The 15809-nt window shown below is 39.1% G+C and overlaps 1 protein-coding gene across 2 annotated transcripts in view; it reads right to left on the bottom strand.

Moving 5' to 3' along the window:
- Positions 1-10852, bottom strand: part of Sb (serine proteinase stubble) — an 88967-nt gene extending 78115 nt beyond the window's left edge. The window contains exons 1-2 of one of the 2 annotated variants that reach the window (XM_081980745.1): positions 10432-10852; positions 3510-3664 (exon numbers count right to left, since the gene is read on the bottom strand). In XM_081980745.1, coding sequence (XP_081836871.1) covers positions 3510-3513 — 4 coding nt within the window. In that variant the 5' untranslated portion in view covers positions 3514-3664; positions 10432-10852. The remainder of the gene's footprint in view (positions 1-3509; positions 3665-10431) is intronic. The other variant, XM_081980746.1, reaches the window with a different exon arrangement.
- Between the last annotated feature and the right edge of the window lie 4957 nt (positions 10853-15809).

Consider the following 15809-nt stretch of genomic DNA (forward strand, 5'->3'; position numbering starts at 1 on the left):
CGTTGTGTTTTTTACACAGAGAAGTGTATTAAGAGATATCTTTTGATATGGAAAATCCCCGAAAAACTATGTATATAACAAATTTACAGCATCTTTTTTGCATCGTGTCAATAAAGCATTTAGCATTTTCTTTCCTGGTTGCTGAGAAATTCATATTTCCCAAAAATAAGGAGGTTAATTAGTGTGATAGTTAAATTAAAGCCTAGATATCTTTAGGATCAATAAACCTTATGTAAGAGTATTTTAAGTTAATATAATTTTCTCTAAAGTCAGTCAAAGTACCTCAAAGTTTAGGACCAGTAACACTTCGAGGTGAAGAAGTTTCTATGTTAGGAAAAGTTCATCTATTTTGCTAAGCTCTGACACAACAGAACTGGCAATATCGGATTTAGTAGAAACACCACCTGAAGACAGACAACATAGAACTATCGTCAATCTTACTCAAACAGAACTCCGTTTTGAGCAAAGGAGGAAATTTTGAGATAGTACCGACAAAGCTGCCGGTAGAGGAAATCATTGAAAATGTGGAGAGTGGAATACGGTCGATGCCAATACATACCGCAGAGCACATAAGAGCAGAAACGTCACGGATACTGCAGAGAGCAAACACCCAAAAAGCAATCTCACTTTTAGAGAAATATCAGCTCTTAAAACACTCAATCAAGACAAAGAGATCCTAGTTTTACCTGCTAACTTATTAAAGATTCCACGACTGTCGCTGCTGAAGATATCTCGAAACTCAAGAAGTCAGAGGCCCTTCCACCCAGACTTTATGGTTAAAATACACAAGCCGGATGTACCTCTGAGACCCATTGTTAGTGCCATAGGAAGCTCTACGTATGAGATAGCAATATACCTTACAACATTCCTTCAACCAAAAATAGGAATGACAGACAGCTTCATAAAAGACTCAGCACATTTTGTGGACAAATTGCATGCCTTTATCTGCAGGTGCTTGTGAGTTTTGATGTTGTTTCTTTATTCACTATGGTACTAATCAAAACGACTTTGGAGCAGATAGAACGATAGTTTCCACTGGACATACGCCAAATTGTTCAGACACTCCCTAACCACCACTTACTTTCAATGACAGAGTGAATTCTTCGAACAAAATGATGGTGTAGCAATGGGCAGCCCTCTCAGTCCGGTAATAGCAAACTATTTTATGGAAACATTTGAAGTAAATGCTCTGGCCACCGCTCCAAAAAAAACCAAAGTGCTGGTTTAGATTTTGTAGTCTGGAGCCACGGTGAAGACGAACTGCAGCAATTCTTGGTACATCTAAACTCCATAAATCCAAGAATTCAATTTACTATGGAGACCGAAAAAGAAGGACGTCTACCTTTCCTGGATGTAATGGTGACAAGGAAACCTAATGGAACACTGGCTCACACGGTATATCCAAAACCAACACACACGAACCGTTACCACAATAGTGGATCTAATCATCACCCTAGTCAAAAAAGATGAGTGATCCCTATCGGAGCGGGCAAGAAGGATTTGCAAACCATCAGAGTTAGAAAATGAGTTTAAACATCTGGAAAAGGTTTCGGGTGGAACGGATACAGTAGATAACAATTCAACAGAGCCACTCGCCCAAGAAACATCGAGCTACGTAGACAACAAACGGGGGATGTTGGTTGGACTTGCTTACCATACATACCTAACCTAACCTACTCCGAGCAGATATCTGCTGGTTTACTAGGCGGTGTTCTGACTGAGGTACTGGGACAAACACCGACGGTCCTGCAGGCTAAACTCTACGCCTTCGAGATCTGTTCTAGGGAGATGATGAATTAAAACCCCCCTTCGGAAAGGGCGGAAATCGATAAAAATCTTCACACACTTCTCTTGGAAAATCCAACAACGTTACCCTGATGTGGATTCCCGGTCACTCCGACTTCACAGGGAATGCCAAAGCCGACGAACTGGCTAAGCTGTGGAGTGGTGCTATCAGGAACACTCCGACCTATGGCTGAGAACTACAGGGTTGGCTCACTCCAAGGAGTTTATTAGGGGCCCTCTAAGAACAGGACCAACAATCTCTTGCAACTCAGCAGACCACACCTGAAGGCAGTGACGGCGTAGTACACCGGTCACTGTCAGCTAAGGGCTCACATGCACTGAATAGGCCTGGCGGAAGACGCCAAATGCCGCTGGTGTATGGAAGATGACGAGTTAGTCGCGCACCTACTGTGCCGCTATCCGGCTCTGGCCAACCTCAGGTCTTCCATATTTGAACGGGCGGATGTACGCCCAGGAGACCTGGACAACCTCTCTTCCAGAGCAGTTATTTGGTCGAGTATTCTGGATGTGCCTTCCCCGTATTCGACTGAACTTCAGTCAGCGTGTCAAATCTATCAATGCTGCTATTAACGAGACATGCAGGCTTATGACTGGCTGCATGAGGGCCACTCCGCTGGATTAAGCTCTATAAAGCGGCTGGGTGCGAACCACCAACAACTCGACGACTAGCTACTGAACACACATTTGATAACCGTCACCCTCTCTATGAAGCACCCGAGCCGATGAGGCGATTAAAATCAGGCAAAGGCTTTCTGAGTACACTACCGATAGATCCAGCAGAAGTCTTCCCCTTAAAACAGGAACCAGGCTGGACTGAAAGAGCTGGAAATCCCTCAACCGTCTCAGAACCGGAGTTGCCCCCGTAAAGACCAACCTCGCAAAATGGGGAATTATTAATGAACAGGATGTCAAATGCGACTGTAGGGCGACACAGACTATGGAGCACCTCCTGGTTTGTGGGAACTGCCCAAGCTTATGCTCCCTCGAAGATTTATGGCTTGCTAAAGATAGTGCTCTGGTCGTAGCCAGATAATGGGCTGACAAATTGTAATATGGACTCGGACACGAAAAAGTAACGTAATTTAACCTTTTGTCACACATTTTTACTTGATGCAATACATTTTTTTTATCATTTCGAGAGCAGTGTTATAATTTCTGAATTCAGAGCCGTTTGATAGCTCTAATGATATTCGCCATAACCGGTCAAAATATACGGATCAAATCTTCTGTAGATCGTTGTTTCTCATGAGAAACACCGAAAGAGAAAACCAAACTGTAAATATTAAGTTGTTATTTCCAGGTTCCCTACCTATAGGCACTAATTAAAAACACGGTCCTGTGAAAAAATGAAAGTGGTTTCTCTTAAATTAATGTAATAGAACCGAAGGCCATAAGAAGCTAACCCATCGAGTTGTAATTATACACGATCAGATAGCGTAGTTTTTTGGTAACTACATTGATTACTTGTTTAAATTCTTCTTCTTAAAAGACAAACCCACTTTCCTTCTATGTATGCTTGAAACAAAAAAAAATTAACGATAGAAATTTTTCCATCCAATCCATGTCTAAATTACCCGACGCGATTTAGCTCAGTTATGTTTCACAACAATAACTATTAAATTCCTGCCGCCAATATTGTAGTAGCAGAATTTCTTATCTACACTAGTCCATTAATCTGGTACATTGAAAACAGTGGAACTTACCCATTAATGACCAACCTAGTTTGAAATTTCCATACGATATCTCGGTTGTAACATTGGACTTCTCCGTTAAATACCGAAAGTGAATTTACATAACAGTGGTATTGATTGCGTGTAATAATCGCCACCTCATTTTATACTCCTTTACGATGAGTGACCTGAAAACAAATCGTATGCTTATTAATGGTATAATCAGTAGGCCTTGTGTATGTAAGCAACAAGTGTTTCAAGATAACTTAAAACAAAACATTATTTACAGACCAAAACGAGTAGTTTACGATTGTTTGCTCTATGGTGAAATGGTACAGGAAGTACTTTTTATACTTTGTATTATGTTTCGTCTAATATGTTTTTTATACATGCATATAAGTATATTTGTTCATTAGAATAATAAATAATTTATACTACAACCACTAATATCAAAAGATAATGAAGTCTCAGAAGAAATAACAATACAACGTGGGTAGGATAAGGATGTAAACTATCGCCGGTGAAGAAATTCAGAGAGGACTGGAGGAAACAATAACGGAAGTAAAGGTTAATGGAATACCTATTAATAATATCCGGTATGCAGACGATACCATAGTTATTGCCGAAACCATAGAAGAGATACAAAGCTTGGTGGATAAGCTTTGCTGAAGTAGGCTATCACTCGTTCTTCGCCATCCTGTATTTGAGACAACACCCACTCCAGTATTAGTAGCATCTGCATCCACAATAAATTCTTGACCAGGTCATGGGTAAGCCAAAATTGGCATGTTGGGGTCCATTTGAAAGGCTGGGGATTCTCTGTCACATTGTGTAAGGGTCTGGCTATATCAGAATACCTTCTGTAATAAAAGAACAATCCCAAAAAGCTCCTTAGCTCGTGCTTGTCATTAGAATTGGCAAATTTTTGACTGCCTCGGATTTCTTCAGGGGTCAGTTTTCACGGGTTTTCACTAAACTTCTTCCTGGAAAAGCTGCGCTTCTTTTCAACTTTAAATATGCTTCTCGGAACTTATTGAAGATTTCTTCGATGTTTTACAAGTGTTCCTCAAACGTTTTTCCATGCTGACGATGTCATCTAAGTAGACAAGAAAGGTTTTCCAGGTCAATCCTCTGAGTGCAGTTTCCATAAGTGGTCCATCTCCACTTGCTAAAATCCACTCTTTAAGTCCAAGGTAGAAAATCACTCTGCATTAACCAGAGTGTCGATGATTCGATGTAACTATCCTTTTTGGTAACACCATTGAGTCTCCTGTTGTCCACACAGAATCTGGTAGTCCCATCTTTCTTAGTAACCAGTACGACAGGAGAACTCCAAGGGCTTGTGGATGGCTCGATAACGCCTCTTTTCGCTACATCTTGTATCAGATTTTTCACCCATTGGGATTCTTCTGGGACTCTGCTTGATTGGAAAATGATCATTGGTTTCAATTTTATGTCTCACCAAATAATTTCTTCCCAAATCTGCTTCGTCTAAGACAAACACATTCTTGTAGTTGAGAAGCAAATGGCCAAAAATCCGTTTTTCTTGTCCATTCAGGGTAAGCTGGCCTTTTCAACTAGATGTATCAAACACTGAGGAGGGTCACTCTCGGGATTTGGTTTCGTTTTTTCCGCCTCTGTAGTCACTATTATTACTGGCTCATATTTGGCTATGCCGTCACCTTTGGTCTCAAATTCTTCTGTCTAACTAAGGTTCGAGCCACAAGCAGTCCCTTCTTCACAGCGTCGTGTTGCTTTTCATAGCTCGGTTCTACTAGCTGCAGTTCGATTTCTTCATCCACGTGAATCTTTACGATGCTTTCTGATCTTGCTGGTAAGTTCATATTCTCTTGCAATGTGACCTTTCTTATTTGCGATTTTTGTTCGGGTGTTGTCATAACAATCTTCTTCTGTCCGGTCTTGATCACTCTGTTTTCTAAGTCCAACTGAAACTTGTGTTTTTCCAATAGATCCAATCCCAAAAGTACATCGTCGGTTATGTTAGCCACAAAAACTTCATAATGTAATACTCTTTTGAGTAAGATTTTGACAGTTGTGATGTTTGGCTGCTAATTTTAAGTTTGGTCTGGTCTGTCATAAAAGTGGCAACAGTGTAAATTCCCGTTCATAGAACTGTCTTCTTCTATTGCCCTAGCCGATTACGGACGTTGACTATCATCATGGCTATGCGGATCTTATTGGCTGCGTTCGGAATAGTTCAGTAAATGTTGCTCCAAACCATTTCCGCAGGTTAGCCAGCCATGAAATTCTTCTTCTTCCAGGCCCTCGTCAGCCATCGGCTTTGCCTTGGATTATGTTTTGGAGAATTCTGTATTTGTTATTTCTCATGATATGGCTAAAATACTCTAATTTTCTACGCTTCACAGTAAGCATGATTTCAGGCTGATTCTTCGGAGTACTTCTTCGTTTGTAATTCTTTCTATCCAGTAAAAATGCGAAATATTCATTAACAACCTTGTTAGTTCATCAAAGGCACTTTATAGCTTCACGAGTAAGATCTTGAGAACTGTGACTTTTAGCTGTTTATTCCGAGCTTAATCTGTTTTGTCATAAACATGGCAACAGTGTATGAACTCTCTTTAGCAGAGCTATAAAATAGCATAACATGAAATACGTTTTGTAGCTCGGTCACTAGTGGGGTTTCAACAATTTTGACATTTGACAATTTGTTTCTAACCTAAGCAGGTCTGTCAAAATTCTGGTAACGTGCTGGTAACTGTCCAAAATATTTTCTTAAATGTTCTGTTCCGTACGACATGTTACATTAAACATATGTTAAGATGATATTGAAACATAGTCGTTCCACAAGAGAAAATATAATTTGAATTCATTGCAATTATGGGACTCAGACAAGGAATTAGTGTGTTTTGATAGAGTTGTTTCAATACGTTGCATATTTTTTGAAATAATTTAGGAAGTCAAATAATTATTTATATTATAAATGTGAAAAAATACTGCTAACAAAATGATACGCAATTTTTAAATGTGATAATTTAAATTGGTATAAATTATTTATATAAAAATACAGAAAAAGTAGGTTGATACGTTGTGTTTCAAAGTTAGACGCTCTTATAAAGTCATAGATCCTATATGAAATTAAATAACCTTAAAAAGACCGATTAAAATAACGATATCGCACTACAGCATGAAGATGTATTGAATGTAGATCATCTAAACGAGTATCTCGTTTATAAATCGACGGAAGAAGCCTCGAGAGCTTTTCAATTAAAAGTCGGTGAAAGCTGCAAACGAGAAACGAAGAAAAGTTAAATTGGGCCCTTAATCTTATGCCTACGATCCGGTCTCAAATCGTTGTTGCTCATCTTGTTTTCAACGAATTAATGTTTCAATTTATGTTTTATTCGAATAGAAAAATTAATATGTAGCTGACCTAGTGGCACAGCAATTCGTTTGATATTAAATTGGTTAGGGTGATTCTACTAAAGTAGCATATAATTTTACTTCCTTGATTAGTATAACTTTAGTTGCACGCCATCATGGTAAAAATGGAAGGCGTTATGAATGTTATAAATAACGAACCTAAATTGAAGAATATGATCTAATGTCATAACACTTTTACGGGATTGAGAGTGAAGGAAGTTTAATTTCAGTCAGCCAGCGGTGTCAGAAATCTAATAGAATAATAATAGTTTGGAGCCAGTAACAGGATGGTTTGGCATAATAGACAGCTACGTGGCAGATTATTGGAATGTTGTTTATTCCCAAGTGAACCGTTCTACGATGACTACACTTATGAAGAAACATAAATTAGGATCACAAAAGACCAAAACGGGAGATTGATCTCAGAAAGGAAAGGAAGATCTGCATTAATAAAATGCCTGCAGCAACGCGCCTTGGCAGGCTTTTGTCAAAAGACCATAAAGCGAGGACTGGTGCACTTGTCAGTCCTGAAAGGGGTTTTATCATCAGCCGGAGAAACGATGGAACTTTTGTTTCAGACACACCTTCGCGACGTAAAAACTCAACACCCACGATTACTGTGAGCTGTGACCATAAAACTGCTAAAAGGATGTGACCTCCAAGAGGGTGGTCTGGAGAGGAGTCTGACGAGTACTCTACTAAAAGCATTAGAACGACTTGTGGACCGCTACCTCAAAGAGGGATCACAAATAGTTATACCCCTACATAAACATCAATATGCTTATCAGAGCGGAAGTCAGCTGAAGCCGCTTTGCATCAGCTAGCACGCAGAATAACAGGAGCTCTCCTCAGAAAGCGAGATCTTCTTGGTGTCTTTTTAGATCATTTCACATTACTTCCTTTACCAATGTCATTTACCGTGAGTTGACTTGACGCAACGTTGAGCTTCCACTGAGAGAGTGGGTTTGTTCCATGCTGTCCAGAAGTTTGCTGCAAGTGGTTGTTTTCAGGGAGGAGTACTCTCCTCTCTGCTGTAGAGCTTTGTAGTAGATGAACTGATGTAGTAAAGAGAGGAGAGTAGAGGAGATGAGCTTTGTATCAGTAGAAGAATCTAGACGATGCTTCTATGTAGAGGCAAATGCAAACGATATCGTTATTCTCCGTAACGGTGTAAGAGACATGGTCCACAATGCTATAGTTAGAGCGCTGCAAACGGTCGGTAACTGGTATGAGCTAGTTGGTTTAATATTCAACCCAGCAAAAGCACAGCTTATGCTGTTCAGCGAGACTAAGAGATACCACCAGAGATAACTCTCTCTGGTCTAACACTAAACTACAACCAGTCGATTAAGCATCTACCTAAACGCTAAATTGTCGTGTCGGGAGCACATGTCCCCTAAAATCAGGAAAGCTTCGTTAGCACTGTGGACCTGTACGAAGGCTTGTGGTAGCACCTGAGGACTTTAACCCAAGGTTGCTCACTGAACCTTCTGTGACATAGTCAAACTTATACTAACATATGGGGCCCTTGTGTGAAGGTCAAGTATGGAAAAAGTGACGCCCGCACAAAATTAGACAGGAATCAAATAGAAGCCAGAAAAGCGGCATGTAGTCTGCGTACTATGGACTCATATATAAGACTGGACACATCAAACAGTGCCCAATACCTTATGAGTAGTGATCATATGCCAAGAAGGCTAAAGCCCTGAAACTTCCTTAAGGTTGTAATTACCGACTGGGAAGAGTGGGAGAATGCAGTTGCCCCGGGGGTCGTCTGCGATGAATCTAACTGTTTTACGGATGGATCCAGCAGTAAAGGGCAGACGGAGGGAGGTGTCTACACCATAACAGGCCAGACAACGAAGTACTTCGCTCTGAGTACATACGCTACCCTATTCCAGGCGAGGAATGGGTGGGAGATCCAGGGATCGCAAACACTAGAAGTGTGTGAGATCCTGACAACTCTAGAAACGCTGGCCCAAAGGATATACGTCTCGTGTGGATTCTGGGACATGCTGTTATGCCAAGAAATAAAAAGGCGGATCGACTAGCAAAACTGGGTGCTCAAAAAGTAGGTACTAGCACACTACAAGCGTATCAGCGTGGATCTTATCTGCCCAGGATGATTGGAAGAAGAGTCGGTGGAAGATGTCCAGTTTTCTCCTGTTCGCGGACAATATTCCTGGGACAGTCAATAGTCCAGGGAGATAAGTCCAAGCAGACTAGTTGGCTGAAGTAGCTCCCAACAGCCGGGATGTGACGTTTGACTAAAATATATAATACAGACCACCAAGTAGGTTTTTGCTACCTTCAGTATTTGGGCTTTTAAGACGTTTCAACACAAAATTGACCAAAAACCACTAATTATATCAGAAACTGTGTGAAGAAGACTTTATCAACTTAATTAGCCTCTATGGTCCTAATGATCTGTAACTATATATCTTTACAATCTTCAAGGTATTTTTAAAGTTTCTTTGAAGTCACAGAAACCACCTGCAGTATCAAAGAGATTCTGAAAAAACTGTAAACATTTTGAAGAAGGTTTTGCCACAAAATGGACGTTTCTAACAAGATTTTAGCATCTTTATGGACAAAATAAAGTTTAATAAGAAGCTCAGAGACTTGGAGATTCGAAGATTTGTGAAATTGTTAGAACTGATCTAGAAGTAATATAACTTCATCTAGCATCAGTGTTAAATCAAAAACTTTGTGAAGGTTTGGGTGTCTTAGAAACCAAATAGAGTTTTAAAACCAACTTTTAAAACATTTAATAGCTTTTAGACAATTAAAACTCTTTGGAAATATAAGCCGTGTTCCTGTACCTAAAGAGTAATGTTTTGAAAATAAAAGCAAGTGTCTGTAAAAACTGGATGATTGTGTGATATTTAAATTATTATTCTAAATAAAAGTAAACTTGATTTAAGCTAAATATTTCAAGATAATCTTACAGAAACTTGCTTTTACTTCCAAAACCTTACTGTTTAGATATAGGAAACAGACAAGCCATTTGCAAGGAATTTTAATTGTCTTTTATAATATTTGTCATATTGAAATATTGATTTAACTAAAGCAACAAAAAATAACTCAGAACTATATATAATATCTTTTCAATATGTTTCCAAAATTACCATACTCAAATTCCAACTAGCAATTACTTTGTCATCACATTTGCAATCATTTGTGTAACTTTTGGAATACCTACAATAGCTGAGATATGTTTGTAGTTTCTACGTTTTTTTTTACATTGTTATGTTGTACATACATATTTTGTTTGTTGTGTGACATTAAAGTGCTTTAAAAAGTGACAATTAGATCAGAAAACGTCGCACCACAGTTAATTGGTTCCCCTAAGCCGTGTATCATTAAAGTTTCCAGTTTGCCTTAGAGCAATAGGATGGTGATATTTCAAGTTGTCTTTTTTATTTGATATGAACCAGATCAAGGTTGTCACTTAGAATAACAAAAATAGTGTAAAAGTTGTATTGTAATTTTAAAAAATTGAAGCAACATATCTTGTCATATTAACAATGTTATAAATAATATAATATCCCACCTGGTTGAATGTCTTCTCAATCATCCAGCAATAAATCTTCAATGGTAAAATTAAATTAAATCACAAAGGGAAGACCCGATCTACCGATTCACGCGGTTTGGCGCGTGGCTCTCAAACACGCCGACCGACCGACCGACGAAACCGATCTTTCACGTGTTGCTTCTTCCGTCGCGATCGAAGAAGAAGAAATAGAAAGAAGAAAAGCCGGGCGCAACACTAAAGGCGGCTTCCGACTGAAGACTCGGCGCGTACTCGGCACACTTTGTCCTGTAACTGGGTCACTCTCTCCCAGACACCCCCGGCCGACTTCGATATCACACCTTGTTGGGGATCTGCCCTTGGGGCCAGCAAATTATCTTTTTTTTCTTCTCGCTGTGTGTTGTACGCACTGCACCTGCATACCGCACTGCCAACCAGATGCACCATCAGTTTCACTTTTACTAGGCGCGTACTGTACTAGACGTCCACAGGACCAGCACTGGTGTGCTGGCTTATTAAACAAAGTCTTATAAAGAGACAGGTTGTTCACAAAAAGAGGGTGTATTCTTCGTGCAAGTCTTTTAATAATCCTTTTGGTGGACCGGTTTCTTCCTATAAGGTCATCTTCAGCACCTGAAAATCTGACTGATCTGATAGTTTTATAATTCCCAGGCGAGGGAGAGCAGCACAACAAACTTTGGAGCACCACCGTACACATTGTAAAACTCGTCCACTGACCATAGTTTCGTCGTCCCCTTTGTTTATGTCAGCTTAAGTCGCAGCATAGGCAGGATGGTGCGGTAGCACGTTTCTAGAATCTTGCTGGTCATTTCCAAGGATAAACTCAACTGGACTAAAGTGGCATTTACAAGTTGACCTGCCATGACTGTCCAGCTTGGGCCGCACGATTAGATCTCTTCTGACAAGAACTAAAGAACATTTATGTAGGGCCTCGACGTCGGCTTTCGGGGAGGTTCCCACCTTCTGGAGGAGGGTGGACTGAAACTGAAAGATCGGACACAAATTGGATTTCATGGAGGGCCTGGACATCTCGAAGGAAATAGCGTCCAACAGGCATTGTTTGAATATTCAAATGAACCTCAACAGATGTTATGTCCCTCTTCACTACAGACTCATGAACTAGAAATTAAAATATCGATTTTTGATAGGCGGTACCATGTTGGTTGCAGATCGATCGCAACTACCACTCTCGGTCAACTGCTTCTTCTCTTAAACAGATGGAGCGGTTATCGCAGTCTATTGATTTCCATTCCTTTAATTTTGATATGGTTCTGAATTTTTCGATATACCCTTTAATTGACCCAGACGGTCTTAGATCAGGATTAGAACCGGCCAAGGTTGCCCTTAGGATAAATTGCCCTACTCCACAGGGTACACATGTCTGTCACCTCTGCGGGGTGTCTGTACCACACGACATATACCGAAAGTTACATACAGGTCTTGTAAACATTAAGCATCCACGAGTTTGGTCACCAAATTTTTTTTGGCAACGTCGCATAATCCACAGAAGGTCAACTTCAGATGTCATTCAATGTTCCTTCAATTATGAGGTTAAAGCATAGTTGCCGCCTTTTTCCTTTGTTTACAAGAAGGGTGAATCAATCACATAAGTGTGTTCTAAGTTACTAATGAAGCAAACAGCTGATTTATGTTATTAAGTGATAAAATTTTGTCAAATCTTTTGTCAACTTCACTTCTCTTTAGAGACCCTATTTTATCCGATTTTGGAGGACTGTAAAATGTTTTTTATTATACTTAACAGAAAATACTACATTTTCAACTGTTTATAAAATACAGTAAATATGACATTTTCGGAACAGCGCACGGAAATTTTTTCCCGATCCCTCTTTCCGTGCGCTTAATAATAAACATAGATATCCATGATACTAGATATCCTATGGCAACCCGAAGAAAAAAAAGAAACGAGTAATGTGTCTATAGCAACGATTTATTTATTAATGACAAATTTTATTTTCTGTTAGTGAAAATTAAGTATTTATGTTTTTATTACATTTTGCAAAAATGAATTCAGATTGTGAAGAAAATCGGGATATTCCCGAAAATATCTTACAACGAGCGGCAGAAGTGAGTGCAGATTTATTACCAGTGAAATCCAGGTTGAGATATGAACAAGAATATAACAGTTTTACCGAATGGCGGACTCAGAAACGAATCAAAATTGTGAGTGACGATATTCTTTTAGTATATTTTTCTGAAAAAGCCAACACTATGAAATCCTCCACTTTATGGAGTCGATTCTCTATCTTAAAGAGTTGTTTGGCAATAAAAGAAAATACTCACCATCAATATCCAAAAACGATTGCTTTTTTGAAACGACAAGCTGTAGGATATATACCAAAGAAATCCAAGATTCTTACAGCAGAACAAGTAACCAAATTTTTATGTGAAGCTTCAGATGGAGAATATCTACTAGCAAAAGTAATTTTAGTGTTTGGCATCTTCGGTGCATGCCGCAGAGATGATTTAATACGTTTGAGTTTAGATGATGTGGAAGATAATGGGCGTTTCCTTGTCGTGTTCTTACGAGATGGAAAAACTCACAGGTCAAGAAGTTTTACCATTACCAATGAAAATTGCAAATTCGATCCCTGTACAATTTACCGTAAATACGCAGATCTCCGCCCTAAACATATGGAGAGTAGAAGATTATTTGTTGCATACCGAAACCAAAGATGTTACGCTCAACATGTTGGGTGCCATACTATCAGTGGTATTCCAAAACTTGTTGCAAAATACCTAAAACTAAAAAATCCCGAAGAATATACCGGACATGGGCTAAGGCGCTCTTCGGCAACCATGTTGGTGGAAAACGGCGGTGATTTGCTCACTTTGAAAAGACACGGAGGATGGCTTTCTTCCAATGTAGCAGAAGGATATATAGAAGAGTCCATACAAAGAAAAATTGAAGTATCACGGAAGTTGTTTAGCCCTTGTAACTTGGAAACTACAACATCTGTAACAGTCAATCAAGAGAACCAAAGCACACAGGAACACTCCGCTTCAACATCTTTAGCAGAGTCTTTAGTTCAACAAAAAGAAATGCAAAAGGGATTGAGCTCCAACAATAATACGAATTGTACAATAAATATTACTATTAATAATAACGGTTCTGTCCAAAATTAATTTTCTTAGAATTACCTACTTGTATTTTTTTTGTTAATTTGAGTTGTATGTACTTACATTTTTACTGTTTTAAAAATAAAAATAAATATTCCCGATTTTCGATTAATTTTTTGCGATATTTTTTGTTTATGTTGATTTCAGGTACCTAAGTATAATAAAAAATATCGTTCATTACTCGTCCAGAAATGGATTTTCCGTTCTTGCATGACTCTCGTGCCTCACACGAGAATTTGTCACGCGCGCACGGAAAAATCCTCATTTCTGTACTGGTAATGAAATATACTATTTTGCGCTTCTAAATCATTTTTGATAGTCTAACGTAACCTAATTGTGTACAAAGTTATCATCACGCTTAAAGTGATGTTCTTTAACGCTCATTAAATGGATTTAGACAACGAGAACAAATCAGCCTCTTCCTAAATATGCAACTTCAATTTGAAAAACCACTGATCATCTATGCAAGAATTTTGTACTAAAATAAACTATTAAACTAGTTTCGATATTTCTATTCCGGTCTTTTATCTTAAATACGGTAAAGTTTATTTGATGACCAGTCAATTATGTAAAACCGGAATAATCTCCGGCTTTTATCACAAGCTACCAGACCGACATTCTTCAAAGTAACTAGTCCTGTCTTAATCAACAGTGGCCGATCTGACTTTGAAAAAGAAAAGAAAGCAACTCCATAACAACTTAATGAATTAATCATCGTTTTACCCACATAGTTTTTGAAGCAGATGAATGAGTGGACCGGAGAAACCATGCATTAACGCATTACAAGCGAAATGAAAGAAAACAATGGAGGTCTAATAAGTAAACCTTTTAACCAACTGGGTTGATTTCTGTTTGATAGATTTGTGAGATGATTTTCGGTTAAAGATGATTATTTTTAAAAAGAGTCACAGGAAATGTCTCAGAAATGAATTCATTATATCTTGTGCAGCATGGAACAACACCCCAGAAATAGGTAGAAGAACTATCCCAAGGAAATACGACATCTTATAAAAGAGAAGAGGAGAGCTAGAAAAGAGTGGCAAAGGTCCAGAATGAGAGAAAACAAAACTGCCCTAAACAACCTGACCCAACCACTAAAAAGGGAGAGAAATTAAAAATCAGTCAATAAACCTGAGAGATCTAACTGATCATCAGAGCTCAGAAAAACTCTGGAAAGCCACCAAGAGATTAAACCGACCAATACCTCCAATTCCAGAAGAAAGTGGCACCTAGGCTAGAGACAACAAACAAAAGGCTGCTCTATTTGCCACATACCTAGAAAGTATTCTCCAACCAAACAAGAAACAGGCAGAATGTCATCAAACAGAAACAACACAAAAAAAATCAAAAATCTTCTTCTTCTGCTACGTGTCCATTGATGGATATTTGCGACCACATTTGTCCACTCTTTGTTGTTCTCAGTCCTGTCCACTGCCTAACGTTGCGGAGCCATGACATCTTTTTCCTGCCGATTCCTCTCTTTCCCTCAATTGGTACCTCTCGTTGCGTATTACGTGGCCCAGGTATGCTGTTTTTCGACGTTTAGTTGGGTTAACAGTTCGCGGTCTTTATTGATTATTTTCAACACCTCATCGTTGGTTCTTCTTGCAGTCCATAGAATCATCAGTACACGCCTATAGACCCACATCTCGAATGCTTCCAGCTTGTTCATAGTGCTCATCTTCAGTGTCCATCCCTCCATGCCATAAAGCAACACACTGTCCAAACATAGCATTTGACAAATCTAATTCTCAAGCCAAGATCGAAATCAGTATTGGTAAGCACTTTTTTGAATTTCATTTGGCCATTTTCAATCGGGCATCTGAATTCTGTGTATGATTTCCAGTTTCCACGCAGCCACGTTCCTAGATTTTTACATTTATTTACTCGCTCTATGGGTTGATTCTCATATGTTAGGCTTGAGTTTTGAAATTCTTGTGGCTTTCGCGTAATTATCATGAATTTAGTCTTCTTGGTGTTGATATTGAGGCCCATGTTCTTACTTCATTCCCCGACAGTCCCAAGCATATCCCGCAAATCCTCCACGTTATCTGCAATTAGAACTGTGTCGTCCGCATAACGAATATTGTTGACCCATACACCATTCACCTTTACGCCCACGTTGCGTCCTTCTAGGGCTTCCTGAAAGATGGCTTCAGAATATAAATTGAAGAAAAGTGGGGAGAGAACATACTCTTGTCTGACCCCTCTACAAATTGGTCTTGTTTCTGTGAGATCGT

Source organism: Ips typographus, linkage group LG5 (genome assembly GCF_016097725.1).
Source record: "Ips typographus isolate SLU linkage group LG5, UJ_Ityp_2.0, whole genome shotgun sequence".
Taxonomy (NCBI): Eukaryota; Metazoa; Arthropoda; class Insecta; order Coleoptera; family Curculionidae; genus Ips; species Ips typographus.